Here is a 16,130-nt window from a genome sequence, read left to right on the forward strand (position 1 = left end):
TCCACCCACCAGTAAATAAAACTGCTGAATTTTTTTCCTTAACATAGCTCACGCCTTCACCCCCATTGAACAGCAGTGCGAGCTTCGTGCTATAATAAAATCTCATTTAACAGCAACATAAAATGCCAACTTCCCAGCAGGGAATGGTCTCTCCGAAGTGATTGCAATTAAAGCACAGCCTTACACAAACGTCCCGTTGGTGTTTCCCAAGGCTGGAGGTTGGGGTCAGAGGCAACACAACAGGGTTTGCAGTAACTACATTTATTCATGTAGTAATTAGGAAAAGATGCTTTAAGGAGACACATCAGCTATTAAGATAAAATAACTACTTTATGCTGTAGTACCACCTCAGGGTCTGCTGATACCCTTTGTGGCAGAGGGCATCAGTTACTCCATGCCTACACACTCCACCCGAGAGCCAGTTTGTCCTGTTGCATTTACAGAATTAGTTACATCAAAAGCGTCTGTGAAACAAGGGGTACAAAACCAGAGCTTCTGCATCCCCCGTGTGCCCTCTCCATGTGTCAGACCGGGTTGGAAAAGCCATTTTTACAGTTTTGTCATGTAGGACATGACTGGAGGAGCCGTAACTAGAGAAACCCTTTAAAGGGGGTTGAAAGTTGATCTCAAACACCCCAGCCCATGGAGTAGCTGATAGGAACTTGCTCTGGAGCAAGACTGGAGGAGTGGTGGCGGCAGTAAATATCCTTATTCCGCACATCACAGGCTTGGCACAGCTCCAGAGCATAATTAAGGATATTCTCCGAGGTCACAACACGGGTACTTTTAAGTTTAAAAAATAACAAGTGAGTGGAATCCTTCTAATTACAGGCTCTGTTGATTCACGCTCAAACCACATGAAAAGATCGAGGGAAAACTGCTGACGCAGCACCTAACACGGCCCCTAATTGCGTTGCTAATGCGATAGGACAGGGTTATACTTTCTGCTCGACGTGATGTGCTGGAAAAAGTGCCCCAGTGTGCGTGGGGAGGCCGGGGCCGGAGCGCGGGGCTGCAGCTGCAGGGGGCTGAGCGTGGGGACCGGGATCCCCCAGCCCGGACAGCCCGTGCTTGGGGGTTTTTTTTCTTCCCCAGCACTTGCTGGGAGGATTTTGGGTTTGGCTCGAGCAGGCAGCATTTCTAAACTCTTCTCAAGACTTTTCTTTCTGCCCCTTTATTTTCTTTGCTCCTCCTTCCTTTCTGTCTCCGACCAGCCCGCACCCAGGGCTAAACACCAACCAGTTGTTCTGTCACCAAATGTCCCTTCCCCAACCAAGAAAGGGAATGGGGAAAAGGAGGGATGCTCGTGGGCTGAAATTTAAACAGATTTAATGAAATAAAGAAACCAATATCAATGCTAATACAAAAGACACAAAGTTATACTTGCTCAGAGTGGTGGGAAGTTCCTCCTGGGATCACAACTGTTGGGACAAGAGAAGGAGAATGAGGAAGAGAGCAGAGCCAAGAGCCCTCATCCCAGCAGCTCTCCCATTTACAGTGACCCTGACGTTAATGTCACACACCTGGGCCAGCCTGGGGCAGCTGCCCTGGGTTTAGCTGCTGATGGCCTCGATCACCAGCCCACAGCTGGGCACACACTGAGACAACAGGGAACAGAAAAGGGATTCTGTACGTTTTATCCCCACAAAAACAGGACACTCTTTTTCTTACCCCGGAGCCCCAGCTGCACCCACGTGTGCCCCTACCTCAGTGCTGGTATCTGCAAGGGTGGCGGGGGGAGAAACACCCTCTGGCCTGCAGCACCATGAATTGAGTCCCAGTAGTTACGAATAATGCAGTAAAATCCCTGAACACCGGGGAGGAGCCCCTCTGCTCTCTGCAGGGAGGGCTTCGACGGGCAGCGTCTGCAGGAAAGCGTCCCTGTCACCCCCCGGGACAGGGGGACACTGAGGAGGGGGAACATGCAGGTACCAGCGACAGCCCTTGTGCTGTGGTTGCTCTCCAGCCTCTTGCTGGTCACACTCTACAGCACACGCTCCTTCCTCAGTGTGTGCATGTAAAATACTTATTACTACAGACTAATATTAATACCATTAAGGTTTGTGCAGCATATATACAGATCATGTTATACACACCTCACCAGGAGCCCTCCCTGCAGGTGTTCAGGGTTTGGGAGGTGGTCCCTGTCCTTCTCCTCTGCAGCCCCTCACCGGGGACTCGAGGCGGCCGCAGCCGCCCTGTCCCCAGGCAGAGACTGTCCTTCCAGCCAGAGCAGCCATCGCCTCCCCTGAGACCCCGCAGTGAGCCCCAGGTGAATGCCCTGTGCAGTTTGCTATGCGTGCTGGTCTAATTAATTACCTTAACAGAAACGTGCCCTGTTAATTTGAAGATGGCACTAAGAGCAGAGCAGCCCCACGCAGGTACAAACGCTGACAATAAAGCGCTCGAAGTGGGGGCTCAGCTCTGAACCCATAATACTTGTCCAATAATCTATCAAGAAATATTATCTAGCTGTCTAAATAATATGCACAAACACTTCTTTCATGCTCCTTCCTTTGTTTTCCGCTTCGCCTTGCGGGCAGGACTTCCACAGCCGAGCTGCAGCAGACCTGCACATGTTCCTACCACAAACAAACAAACAAACATCTTCCTACAAGGCTTAAACCGGAGCAATTATCAAAAAAGAAATTAAAAAAATCCAACCAACCCTTGGCAAACCAAAAGAAACCTGATGGATGTTGCTTCCACATCCTCCCTCTTTGGTGGAGATGATTTCCCAGGTGTGGGGCAGCCCCTCGCCCACCCACAGCCCCCTGCCCCAGGCCAAACCCTGCCCTGATGCAGGGTGAGGGGCTGCGGGGGCTGGGGGTCACCCCTCGGGGACCTGGGAGGGGGCGTATGGCTCCGTCGCCCCTCGGTCTCCCCCGCCATCGTGGCTGCAGGGATTTGCTGAGCATAATGGGTCTGAAAAAGCTCAGAGCTGTTGGTCTAAATATATCGTTGTTGCTGGGGAAATAAATAATAAACAGGGGAGCGATTATGAGCGTGTGGTTTAATTGGTTCTCCTTCCTGGGGCTGCAGGGCCGTCCCCGGGCGCCTCGGAGGAGCCGGCGTTTCAGGTACCAGCCCAACACGGAGCCACGGTTATTTAACAAAGAAAGAGACAACCAAAACCAAATTTAAAATAAAATAAAATAAATATAAAATAAATATAAAATAAATATAAAATAAAATAAAATAAAACAAAATAAAATAAAATAAAATAAAGGCAGGCACAGGCCAGAAAAAGCATGTGCATTTCCCAGTCCCAGAAATAGTTATTATAGATTATGACAGCAGCAAATTAATAAGGCTCTAAAAAGGCACAGCACCTCCAGCATCCCCAGCCTGGCACATAAAGGCACGGACCCTTGGCAGGGTCACGGTGTGACGCTGCGGCAGGACGGGAGCTCCCCGCAGGACTGAGCTGTAGGTGACCACCACAATGGGCTTGTTGGCACAAGAGCTGCTCCAACAGCAGCTGGAAAGCCGAGTTCAAACCAAAACCCACAGCCACTCGCTGCAGCAGCAGGGGCAGGTCCCAGCTGGCCGGGCCGCCGGAGGGCACTGGCCCCACTGGTCCCACTGGCCCCACCAGCCCAGCTGCACCCCAGCCCCTCCGGGCCAGCCCCGGGCCCCTCCTGCGGTGGCAGAGCGAGCCGTGGTGGCTGGGCTGCTCCGGGCAGGCTTCAGAAAGCCTCTTTGCTGGCTGCAGACACCAGCCGGGGGTGATGGGGCCGTCCCAGCCACTAGAACTGAGAACTTCTGTTGGTGTAAGGCTCCAGCAGCTCTTTTAAACCCCACTTCTCCCAAGAAATTCTGCATTAAGCTGATTTTTTTTCCTTCGGTTAACAGCAGCCCGTGCATCTGTCTGTACCGTAATCATTTCTGATTATGGTGTGGGTGCAGGGGATGGTGGGCACAGGGGGCACGATGTGACACCACGGGGGTCCGCAGAGGTTGGTGGTCTGCCACGGCACCAACCCCCCCCGTGCCACCCGCCTGCGCGCCCATCCACGCTGCGCTCGGGCTGCTGCTCGTTCACGGTGCCTTTTTCATTGCCCATCACTCCTTTGCTGTTCTGAACTCACAGGTGGCTGCTAAGGAAAGCCCTGATCAATTTGCAGCTATTTAATTATCTAATTGTCTGGGGCAGCCTTGGTGTGAAGCCGGGGAGGGGGGGCAGGAGGCGGGTGCAGGGAGCGGGGCCACGAGTCACAGGGACACAGAAACCTCCGTGGGGAAATGGTTTATTCAAACCCCACCAGTGTTCCCACATCCAGGCCATTTTCCTCGCTTTCCCCCTATAATTTGAGCCCCGTGGCAGATTTCCAGGGTGCGTTTTTGTTTTTTTTTTTTCCCCCTTCCTGAGTGCGTCAGCGAGTTTTAGAGCCCAGGTGCGATTTTTCTAGACCCCTTTGTCTGAGGTTTAGAAGCAAGAATGAGCTTCATTAGCAGAAGGGAGGATTTATAATAAGTAATAGGTAGGTGCTACCTCGTGAGCCGTCAGACAGTTGTGCTAAATTACAAGCTGCTTTGCCGTGCTTGTCTTCAAATAATCAGCTCCTCACCCAGAGAATACAACTTTAAATGGCTATTTCTTAAAAAAAAAAAACCCTTGCTTTTAATCTTTATTTCCCAAAAGCTAAAAATTTGAATTAGCCCAAATGTACAAACTATAATTGCTTTGAGGTTTCTGGTTCGTTAGAATAATTAAAATACCACGCACTCACTAAAAAGAACATTTCCCTTCAGCACAGGGCTCGCGGTCCTCGTGCAGGTGACTGTCCCCAGCTACAGACTGATCCGGCCTCAGTTGATGCTGCAGTGAACTGGGGAGCACTCGCCTGGTGCTCAGACAGAGAAGGGTCTGGAGGGTCTGACCTACGAGGAACGGCTGAGGGAGCTGGGGGTGTTTAGCCTGGAGAAGAGGAGGCTCAGAGGTGACCTTAGTGCAGTCTACAACTACCTGAAGGGAGGTTGTAGCGCAGTGGGAGTCGGCCTCTTCTCCCAGGCAACCAGCGATAGGACAAGAGGACACAGCCTCAAGCTTGGCCAGGGGAGGTTCAGGTTGGACATTAGGAAGCATTTCTTCTCAGCAAGGGTCATTAGCCATTGGAAGGGGCTGCCCAGGGAGGTGGTGGAGTCACCATCTCTGGAGGGGTTTAAGAAAAGCCTGGCCATGGCACTTAGTGCCCTGGTCTAGTTGCCATGGTGGTGTCAGGGCAACGGTTGGACTCGATGAGCCCAGAGTCAACTGTCATGCAGCAGTGATGGTGACAGTTCGCTGCATGTCCACAAGCACCCATCTCCCTCCAGCCCATGACACCCATTCAGCCTCAGCCTGCATCCAGCAGCAGCAGGGACCCCCAACCCAATGCAACCCCAACCCAATCCAATCCCAACTCAGCCCAACCCCAACCCGACCCCTCCCATCCCACCCCAAGCCCCCAGCAGGGCACCGGGAGCTGTGACAGGAGCACTGGCAGGAGCCTGGGGGCTCCCAAACCTTCTGAGGTGCTTCACTTCCTCCTGTAAAACCCCATGAAATGGGTAAAGAGACAAGGGCCAGCAGCTCAACTCCGGGCCCATGGGGACCTCAGAGATGCCACGTGTGTCGGTGGCTGCTGGGACACGAGGACCAAGGCTGGTGCACAGTGGCCAACTCGTGGGACTTGCGCCATTGACTTGAATCATGGCAGGACTGCACCCGAGACTTGTTTGACATCTGTTTAAACAGACATTATTGCACCGTGTCTTTTTTTTTGGTTTAATGCCTAAAATGATGGACAGGGAACATAGGAGAGCCTTCACCCCCCGGCACGCCTGGCCACCCTGCTTTCATATCATTTTGACTGATGACTTTAACATTAAGCATCAAACGCCATGCCAGCCTGGTTTAAAAAAAAAAAATCTTTTCTATCTTCAATTTCTCTTGGAATAAACCAATGTTTACTCCAGTACTAAACCTGGCCCGAAACGGGAACATTTAGTGAGCGTTTCAGCCAAATTTTTCTTTTTGGAAAGTTTTAATTAAAAAAAACTATTCCAGTAGTTGTCCTGTAAGAGCAATAACTTCTGCTCGTGCTTTATTTTCCTTTCCTCCAGAAGACATCTTGTAAATAGGTTTGTGTGGGACTTTTGCTCCCAGTTACTCTCTGGGTAGCGTGTCCAAGAGCTCCTACGTGCCGCAGAAAAGGAATTTACTCCTCTCAGGCTACCTTGAGCACCTGAGGAGCCCAGGGGGGACCCGGCGTGGGATAAGGGTGGGCGGCAGCATCACGACAGACGTCCCTGAACACCACAGCCCTTCGCTCTGCCTGTAAGGGGCTTCTCGTGGGTTTGAAATCATTTGCCCACAGTAGCCTCCTCTTCAGACACCGAGTCACGTTTGGAGAGGTGACAGCCCCGAGACGAGCTGTACTGCGCCCGCCCCAGACAGCAGGAAAAAAACAGCCACTTTCTCCTTCGTTTGTTGTTTTTTTTTCCAAGACAAAAGTCCAGGGAGTTTAATCACTGTGAAAGAAACGTAAAGAGGTCTGAAATTTCCATTTCCCTCATTCCTAAGTGACACCACGAAGCGAACGAGGCGGCGGCCGTGGGTGCGAGGGCGTTTGCAAGCGCTTTTCTGCGACCGGTTTCAAATGTCCTTCGCTTCTCTCGTTACAGGTCTTCTAAAAATATCAAATATAGATCTTTTCCTCATAATATTTTAAGATACTCTATTTATACATTAATTCTTTCAAAAATAAAAAGTGACACATACAGCAATTCAGTCACTCGGAGCCTTTAAAATCATTACAAAAAGACACGACCTCCCTCCCCAGCAGCGTCACGGCTGCCCCACGGTCCCTCCGCCAGCACGCTGGGCTTCCTCTCACCATTTTATATTACAAAATATAATCATTCCAGCTCTCGACACGCCGCCCGGCTCTGCAGCCCCACAGGGCTCCTTCTCCTTAAAAATGACCCCAAATGGTGATGGGTTCACACACTCACCCCCCAGCCACTCGCTGCACGGCCAGGGAGGCACGAGCACCCTCCTCAGGGCAGGGCAGCGGGGTGGGGGGGGGCGAGGGGCTCGCCCTTTGCTTTCTGTACACTGTAGGTCGGTGACACCACCAACAAATGTCCTGTGAGCATGGAAATAATTTACCTCGCACACCCAGTACTGCACAGACTTGGCACGGACAGAGCACACGCCAGGCGTCAAGCAAGGAGACCACCTAAAAACGAGGGTGGAGAGCGGCAGACGCAGCCCCGGGATGGCACATCGTCGGCCTGAGCACTCGCAGAAGCGTGGATGTGCCTTGGAGAGGAGACACAAACCAGCCAGCCCGACAAAAGCAGGGTGTTTATCTGGAGCTGCATCTCGCCCTCCAGGAAGGAAACGCAGGCTGCACACATCACAGATGCTTACCTCGCAAAAATCCAAATATTAAAAAAAAAATGTTTGAGGTTTGGTCCAAACGATTCTCCCCTCGCCAGGCCCTGGCAGCGCCCACGGCACGGCCCGCTCTCGCCTGCGAGAGCAGAGCTCTGCTGGGGCACGGCGCGACGGCGCCCACCTCGCCGGGCTGCCCCGCGGCCAGGGAGGCTCAGCCCTGAGCCCACCACTGCTGCAGACACAGCACCTCACCCCTGCCCCTGCCACGGCGCGGGAAGGGGCTGGGGTGCTCCTGGGCTGCACGGGACAGCTCTGCCCAGGCTGGTTGGAGGGGCCTGGGAGCAGAGGGCTCCTCGCTGCTGCCCGCTCCCCCTCCTGCAGGGCAGCTCGTGGTCCCCCAGCTCCCACCAATGCTCTTCCCAGTGGCCAAGTGCAGGGAGCGCCAGGCGAGGGGTTCTCTCGTGCTGGTTGTTTGCAGGCTCATCCCCTACGGCGCGCTCCGGCCGCTGCGTTGCCGGTTGGTTTTCGAGGGCTCCCGGCTGGGACGTGGCTCTGGGCACCGCCTGCCTCTGCGCGGGGCGGGGGGAACCGAGCCGCCTCCCCAGCCCGCTGCCTCCGCGGGGCGCAGGAGCAGGCCCGGACGTCGTTGTCCACACAAACATCCACCTCGGGGTGCGGGGAGGCCTCACCCTGCGTCGCGCAGCGCACGGAGCAGCGCGGCCCGCGGGGCTCCCGCCAGCTCGGCAGCGGCGCTTGCCGGGCCCAAAGTTATAGGAACTCGACGTAGTTCTCGGGGATTAATCCTGTCTTCCCGTTGAGGGTCCCTTCCAGCCAGCCGGGCTCCTGGGATGGATGAACTTGAGGAGAGAAGGAAAAGGCAGGTTACTACAGGAGGGGGGTGACGGGGTAGAGGCCGTGGCTCTTGGTGTGCTGACAGCATCCAAGTTGCTCTTGGGAGAGAGCAAGGCCCTTGGTTTGTGTTTATTTTAAAGTAAGGAAATATGCTAAGGAGCTCAGAGAGCTGCAGGGCTCTCCTGCTCGCTCTGTGGCCCCTCACCGCAGCGTCGGGGACTACACGGTGAAACCAAGAGAAGGACCAAGGGAGCTGCACGCTCAGCCATGCCCTGCGCTCCCAAAGACCAGCTGATGTAAGCGAAGCATTTGGGTTAAAAACAAAGGCTCAAAACTTCCTCCAGATTTGGGCTAAAATCTCTCTGAAGCTCGAGAGAACTTCTCCATCGCCTCGTAACCCTGCGTGTCCCGGCTTGGCCTCGCACCAGGCTGAGACACAAAATGCATCAGTCCCTCACCAAAAAGAGTGCACCTATCTGCTCTATCGGACCGAGACGCTGCTCTGCCACGTGCAACCCCAGAGAAGCTTGAAGTCAAACACGAACCTGTCTCCAGGCACTTCCAAGACCCCTTTGCTTTCCATGGCTTTTATAAAACCCCTTCATCATAACAACACTTCCACCAAGCAGTGCTGTCTCTAACTCGCTCCCCCAGCTAACGTGAGCCCCGGCTGCGCTGCTGAGGGATTGGAACATGCTGTATATTTTTTCCCTTGAATAATCCATTGATTTTTATCTAGCAAACACAATGTATTTAATTCAAACTTGTTCCCCTCCTAGCTGCTCTAATTCCCACGGGCTCTCACAGGGGAGACCATGTTTATTTACAAGATATCCGTGGAGCTGCCTAGGAAGAGTATTTTCTTTACTTCACATGTATTCATTCTTGTCCCCTTTCTGCTATATTCTTACATATATCCCAGGGCAAAACCAGTGCATGTGGTAGCAGTTTTCCAAATGACAATGCTTAACATATAAAAGCCAAGAACTACTTGGAAAGTAGGAAAAAGTCTTTTCTTTACGGTAGGATTATATCTAAGACAGAGCTGCTTAATTCCACGGGGCACAGTCTCTTTCCCTCGATGCAGGAAGCAAAGTCCATGTTCATTAACACCGTCTCCAAAAACCAGACTAACCCGAGCCCATGGCACGAGGACTGCAAGGGCTGGAGGTGGCCAAGTGACATCTCTGCCAGAGTGATCTCCTGCCCTCTGCTCCGGGGGAGAGGAGGGGAGTCCCACCTACTCATCCCTCCCATTTACGTCTCCCTTAGGATTTATTTCCCTTAGGAGCGGCAGGCCCAGGAAGCATTTCTTCTCAGCAAGGGTCATTAGCCATTGGAAGGGGCTGCCCAGGGAGGTGGTGGAGTCACCATCTCTGGAGGGGTTTAAGAAACGACTGGACATGGCACTTAGTGCCCTGGTCTAGTTGCCATGGTGGTGTCAGGGCAATGGTTGGACTCGATGATCCCAGAGGGCTCTTCCAACCCGACTGAAGAAGAAGAAAGAAAAAGAAGAGCAAGCGCAGCTCCCACGGCACCGGGCGCAGCTCTCCTGACACTGGGAACCGCGCTGCAGAACGAGCCCCCCTCCTCCTGCCCCGCCGTGCCCTCCCTCCGGCTCGGGGACTCACCGTTATCAAACACGGTGCCTGCCGTGAAGGAGAGCTCCGAGTCGTGTTCTGCTTTACAGGCGTACAGAGCTCGGGCCTTCCGCAGCGGTGAGCTGCAAAGAGAAAGCATTTATTGACATCAAAAATGCTCTACTCGTACACAGCAGCACTGCCCTCCCCACTGTGCCCAAGAGGGGTCCACGTGGGGCATGGTGAAGAGGGGTCCAGGGACCTCCACCCCTCCGCAAGGGTCCAAGGTTATGCTGCTGGGGGGGAAGAGCGAGGAAGACGCCCGAGGAGGCTGAAGGCTCTTGGGGATGAGCCCCCAATTTTCACTGTCCGAGCCCAGCGGCACTGCCAGGACCCGGTGCCCATGCAGGGGGCAGCCCCGAGCCCAGGGTCCCCGGGACAGCCCCGGGTGTTAGATGGGAGAAGCACATCGGGGAGCTGGAAGTGTTCTGTGGGTCTCTGAAGGGCCATAAGGGGCTGGAGGACGGCACGGAGCGAAGGTGGAAGAATTAGCACTTGGGGAAGGGTATTTCAAAACAGAAAAACAAGTAGGTCCTTGAAGAATTCGCTGCACTTCTTTAGAGGCTGTACCTGAAGATAAAAAAGATTTAACAACCGTGAGGAGTTAGTGGGAAGTGCCAGTGTGCCCACGCTGCAGGAACGGGAGCAGAGAGAGCCAGGGAGGGAGCAAGGTGCCGGCAGACGCGGCGAGAGCTGCTGGGGTGAGGAACGAGGCGTCACCATGTCTCAGGTCAGTGGTTTCACCAGCTTTTATCTTTCCGAGGACCTGAACTTATTCTGAATTCTCCCCGAGCGAGCCCAGGGAAGCGGCATGCTCCCACCTCGAGGCGAAAGCGGTTCACCCTCACACAGAACCCACAAAGCGGGGCGGCCGGGGAGGGTTTGGGGTTTGCTGTGCAGAGCACAGGGCTCTCCTCTCCAGGTCCGGCTGCCTGACACGAGCAGCCACCAAACGCTTCAAAACCAGCGCCTGGGGAGACCGGCAGGGGAAAAACACTGCCTTGAATTATTCAAACTTTGGTTTTCTCCCCAAAAAAGAGCTCTGCAGCCCAGCCAGCAGCGTGTCACACCCGGGGCGCAGGGGGAACCTCCACTGGTCTGTCTGCAGCTTCCAGGACGGATTTACCCCAGCGATGCCCAAGCGCTGAGACACGGGCACACGGGAGGCACACGGCCGTGGGGCACCACGTCCTTTACCCTCCGCAGATTCCGGATCAGAAAAGGGAAGCGGCCAGAAAACTCCCAGTTTTGCAAAGGCTCGTCACCCCTCGCAGCACCCGGGAAGGCGGCGCACGTCCTACCTGCTGCAGAGAGGGGTGAAGCGACCCACGGGAGCTGAAATGGCAAAACCCCAGCACCCGCCAGCGAGGCTGGGCACCGCCAGCGTGGCCTGCGAGCGCCGGCTCCGCTCGCCCGACCGCGGGGCCAGCGGGCACCTCTGGGGGGCTCTGAGGGGACTCAAAGGGTCTCCCCTGGGGCAGGAGATGTTTGAAAGCTCCTCTCTTGCTGAGTGCAGATAGCTGCGTTGGGGGGGGTTGAGCAGGATGCAAAGGGAAAAGGGAAGCGAAGTGGGAGAAACCGAGTAAATTAAAGAGAAAACAGCAAAAGCAACAAAGAGCAAAGCGAATTCTGCAACAGACCTGATGGGGGATGAGTCGCTGGACGTAGAGGAGGTGGGCATAGGGCTTGATGGCGCGGAGAACATGGGCCAGGACGGTGAGAGGGGTGACGTTGGGCTTGGATTCTGAGGGCTGCAAGACATAACCAGATACCTTATCAACGTGCAACCACAGAAACAAACAGCAACAAGAGACAGTCAGACGACATCCGACGATAGCGAATGCCTTGGGAATACTCAGAGCACGAGACACAGCCATGAAATGAAGTGCCAAGACCTTGGGAAATGTTTCAAGGCCAGATCTGCATTCCTCTGGACAACAAGAGCTGGATCTTCCAATTAACCCCTGCTCCATCACCCCGCGAACCCAACACCCCGGGTGCCACCTCACAGGTCATGCAACAGCTCGCGTGGAGGTCACCACCGCACCAGGGCTCCTGCCCTGCTCGTGCATTCGGTGCTATAAAAATGTCCTGGAATTGTTTTCCACGTTTTACACTGAAGAACTCTTCTCCCCTCACGCCAGCTGCTCTTGATTCCTCACTTTTAAGTTACTCCTGTCAACTAAAGGTGAATCAAGTTACTGAGCTAGTAAATGCACGCAGAAGGTGAGTGAGAAGTGCTTGGTTCCTCCAAAACTCTTCCACTGAGGTCATGCTCAGGTTCACCAAAAAGCAATTACTGTAGTAAAATACCAAGTTGAGCCTGATTCATCTTCTGCTGTTCCTATGCTCATCAACTCATCTCTATTCTCTAATTCAGATTGTAAACTCCATCCCCAATAAAACCCCTCCCTGCTGAAAACACCTCTGTAAAAACAAGTTTTGTAAAAGCATCATGATTTATGTTTTTTTTTCCTGAGAGAGGGGTGGTACCTCTGATCACTCAGGTCTGTGATGAGGGGGGGATAGGGTGCGACCCTACAGGCAGCCCCCCGGCTGTCCTCATCCCCATCCTCATCCCCATCCCCAAGTTGGGGGCTTCCAAGGGAGAGAAGGGGAAGGGACACGGGGTAGGGGGGGGGGCTCTGGAGCATGTGGGGACACCTCAGCCCTGCAGTAACAACGGTTTACAGGACCCCCCAGCCCACGTGGACGTTGGAGGGAGGGGAAGGGCTGCACCAGCACTAAGAGCATGCCAGAGGCCATCGCTGCATCTCTGCTCCCTCGTCTCCGAGGGGGACGGGGTGAAGTTGCTGAGCCACCTTCTGACAGCACCAGGGTAAGTCCCGAGGTGGAGGGAAAGGGTCCACATGTGGGGAGGGGCACAGCCCTCCCTCTCAGCTCCAGGCTGTGAATATAATTCATTCCAAATACCTGTCTGGGATTATAAAAGGGTTTCCTGGGTATGTTTAACTCTGATTTCCTCTTGTCACCGTGCGGTGTGCAGGGCTGTGCCTCCTTCACGCTCGAGCAGAAGCTTCCTGAGGAGCCAGGAGCCAACTTGGAAAAAAAAAACCCAACCTCCCGAAGGGATGGAAGCAACCCCCTCCCCTCCCAAAGGGACAAAGCGCGGGCAGGTTCGTGTGCAGCAGCGGCCGGGGCAGCCTGTGCCGCCTCTCAAACCTTGAATAAACAGATGAAGTCTCTGTAAAGATCGCTCAATACCTATTAGATCACAACAGCAGTAGTTCATTGTTTCAGCCCCTGCCTTCTGCTCCTTAAGCCCAGATGAAACGTTTCATACAGTAACAAAGAGACTACAACAAACCTTCTTCTTCCATGTCAAGCTGAATGTAGAACTTCAACCTCTATTATTCAAAAGAACCAACCTCCCAACCTCCCCCAACATCCAAGAGGGTCTCCAGGAAATATTTACGATTAATATTGAATTCTGTGTTTTCTTGTTATTTTCTTCCCTTCAGTTGGCGTTAGAATTTAGCAGCTTAAAACTCAAGTGTCACTCTTGGCACACCAGCTCCCCTCCAGTTCATGCAGCCGTGCAACCAACCCCCTGACACCTTCCTCGCCCGCGCCAGGCTCACCCCTGGGCATCTGGCTCTGCCACCAGCGCCGGCACTGGCCGAGGGCTGGGGACTCAACGGTGCTGCCCGCGAGCGAAGCTGGCCTTCTCTGGTGGTGACAACCCACCCTGGAAAGGCTAGGGCTGTGGATTTGGTCCAGCTTCTAGGGGGAAAGTGTCCATGCCATAAATGTCACCACCGCAACAGCACCTCGAGGACACGACAGAAGGTTAAATTGTTGGCCTGAACAACCCCGAGGTCCGTCCCTGCTTAAGGCCAAACTCTTGGCTCCTTCACTCCTCACAGACGCTGCGTCACTGAATTCAACAGAAAGGAAGGACTTCTCCTTGCAAGGACGGGCAATACCTTTATTACACCAGAGGATTACACGCACATAGACATGAGATACAGCAGAGCGTGACAGCTTTTGCAGGAGGGCTGTGACACAGGGCAGGGTCACAGGCAGACTGGTAACAGAAATCCTCAACAATCCTAATTGTCACTATTTAAAAACAATCTTTTTGCATTTTTCTATCATCAAAATTGTCAGTCTTTTAAAAAATTATTAATTACGTGTATTACATAGTCTTTAACAAATCCATGAGACATTGGTACTTACCATATCTTAAGTCTGTTTCCAGCTTGAACCAGAAGGAGGTGCTACAGAGACCACCCAGGCAGCCCAAATCGCAGCAATTAACCCTTCAAGCACCACTTCTTGCTGCTGCTTTTCTTTCTAGCAGGTGTAGCTCTCTGGCTATCGTGGTGATGTCCTACCTTCCCCCAACACAAGGAGCGATACAGCACACGGGGCAGGTAATTTGGGTTTATTTTCTCTGTGCACAAGCATGCTTCTGCCCTCTAATGGGGAGAGCCTGGCAGATGCATTGGAAGACATGGACAGTGCTCTCCTCGGGGCAGCAGGAACTGGAATGTTTCCTTCACTGTTAGTACTGCAAGAAGGACCAGGATTTTGGAAGCCAGAGCCCCTCGTTTGTAATACCTGTATGCAACGTTCTCTACACAGCTAAGCTACTACTGCGAGCCTCCAAGACGGTAAACGTCCTCATGGCAAATGGAATATGAATGCATGGGTTTATCACTCCGAAGGCAGAGGACCTGCTAGGTGAGCCTTTCATCTTACCATGGCCTCTCACCAGTCACGTAGACTCTTCCATCCTGGTGATCTCAAAAAGCTCTTCATCAAGCTGCACGCTACGTGCTCCGTGCATGGATTTGCCGTAGGCAAGGAGCGTTACCTTGGGAAGCAGACTTCCCTGCCTCCAGCCTCTGGCTCCAGTGAGGTTCCTTTCCACCAAACCATCTGCAGGATGAGTCCTAAGACAGCTTAGACACCTCTAGCCATCAGCCCATCTCCCCACTGGTTAGAAATCCAGTATCTAATGGACCACAAAGGCCCCACACTGGGATAGGAGAGAGCAAAAGAATGGCACAGCAATGCCCTTCTCAAAGAGGAGCCTGGCCCACGGTCAAGGTGGGCCTTGGAGGGGGCAGTGAGCCAGTGACCAAAACATGGCTAAGCTTGTCCCCCTGAGAGCGGCCACCAACACCCACCAGCCCTCCTGTCATAGCTCCCACCTCCTCTGTGGGCAGTGGGCTCTGGGTACAAGAGGACACCTCGGTGGGTGTGCCTCCATCGTGGGATGGCCTCCACCTCCGCTACGACCCCGGTCCTCCCCACTGCTCGATGGAAGGACTATCCGACCGCACAGGGCTCTAGGACTAGAAATTCCCAACGCGCTTTTTGAGATGAAATCATTTTAAAAGAATGCGGCTCTCACTACTTGTAAAGTTGGCTCTGTCATCTCTGCACCACCCGCGCAGCCAGCTACACTAATTACAGCACATACAGCAATCAGGGCGATTCTCGGAGTTATTTCTGCGATGTCGCAGTAAAAAAGCGTTACAGCAAGAACCAGCACTCGGGCTGGCCTCTATCCAAGAAGCACTCAATAATTTGGAGCAGGATTTTGGTGTCTTTGGATCCTTGGTGGCAAAGAAAACACTCTCTGTGCCCACCAAAGCAACGGAGAGAACTATTAACGAATGAGAGCGGGTGGATTTTTAAGTCTGAAGACCATCCTGGTTCAATCAGGTTGCTCGCAGAAGAGATGAGCGTGGCCCTACGGTGACCGAGCTGCCCCCGCGCAGCCTTGCAAGGCTTCCCAGCACATTTCCTCAGGAAGAACAACCAGCTTTCTCAGGACCCTGCCTGAGCTGGCCCTCCCAGCACCTTCACACCACAGGGCTACCATGTGCACAAAGGGTTCGTCTCCCTCCCATGAAATACAGGTATTTATTTTCAAGATACTGCTTCAGCATCACCTTTCTGAGCTTATGTGACTGCACGACCCAAGCCCCATCTCGCTGGAGAAGTCAGTGCGTGCGAGCAAACAGACTGTTCTGAGGTCTCTGCATTTTGGAGAACAGTTTTCTTGTAGGATCCGATTTCCTTTCTGTTTCTCATGGAAAGAGCAGAGGTGGTGAAAGGCTTTGGGGAAATGTTGGCTGCTGCCTGCTTTCAGTTCTGCCTGCAAATGTCATCTGGACCTTTTTTTTTTTTGACTCCTTCTTCTTACTCTGGAGGACTTTGCGAGGGGCTCTTCCTGTTGGGTGCATAGTAGGAAACAAAAAGAGAGAAAAATGCTA

At 53.4% G+C, this 16,130-nt stretch overlaps 1 protein-coding gene across 5 annotated transcripts in view; it reads right to left on the reverse strand.

Annotated features, from left to right (window-relative positions):
• Window positions 1-6,062: 6,062 nt before the first annotated feature.
• Window positions 6,063-16,130, reverse strand: part of ARHGAP26 (Rho GTPase activating protein 26) — a 113,613-nt gene continuing 103,545 nt past the window's right edge. For 2 of the 5 annotated variants that reach the window (XM_068409672.1, XM_068409671.1), the window contains exon 21: window positions 11,026-11,630. In XM_068409672.1, the coding sequence (XP_068265773.1) occupies window positions 11,177-11,630 (454 nt within the window). In that variant the 3' untranslated portion in view covers window positions 11,026-11,176. Of the gene's footprint in view, window positions 8,245-9,870; window positions 9,963-11,025; window positions 11,631-13,806; window positions 16,088-16,130 lie in introns of those variants that run through there. The other 3 variants (XM_068409673.1, XM_068409675.1, XM_068409674.1) reach the window with 3 other exon arrangements.

This window comes from Nyctibius grandis, chromosome 10, assembly GCF_013368605.1.
Source record: "Nyctibius grandis isolate bNycGra1 chromosome 10, bNycGra1.pri, whole genome shotgun sequence".
Classification (NCBI taxonomy): Eukaryota; Metazoa; Chordata; class Aves; order Nyctibiiformes; family Nyctibiidae; genus Nyctibius; species Nyctibius grandis.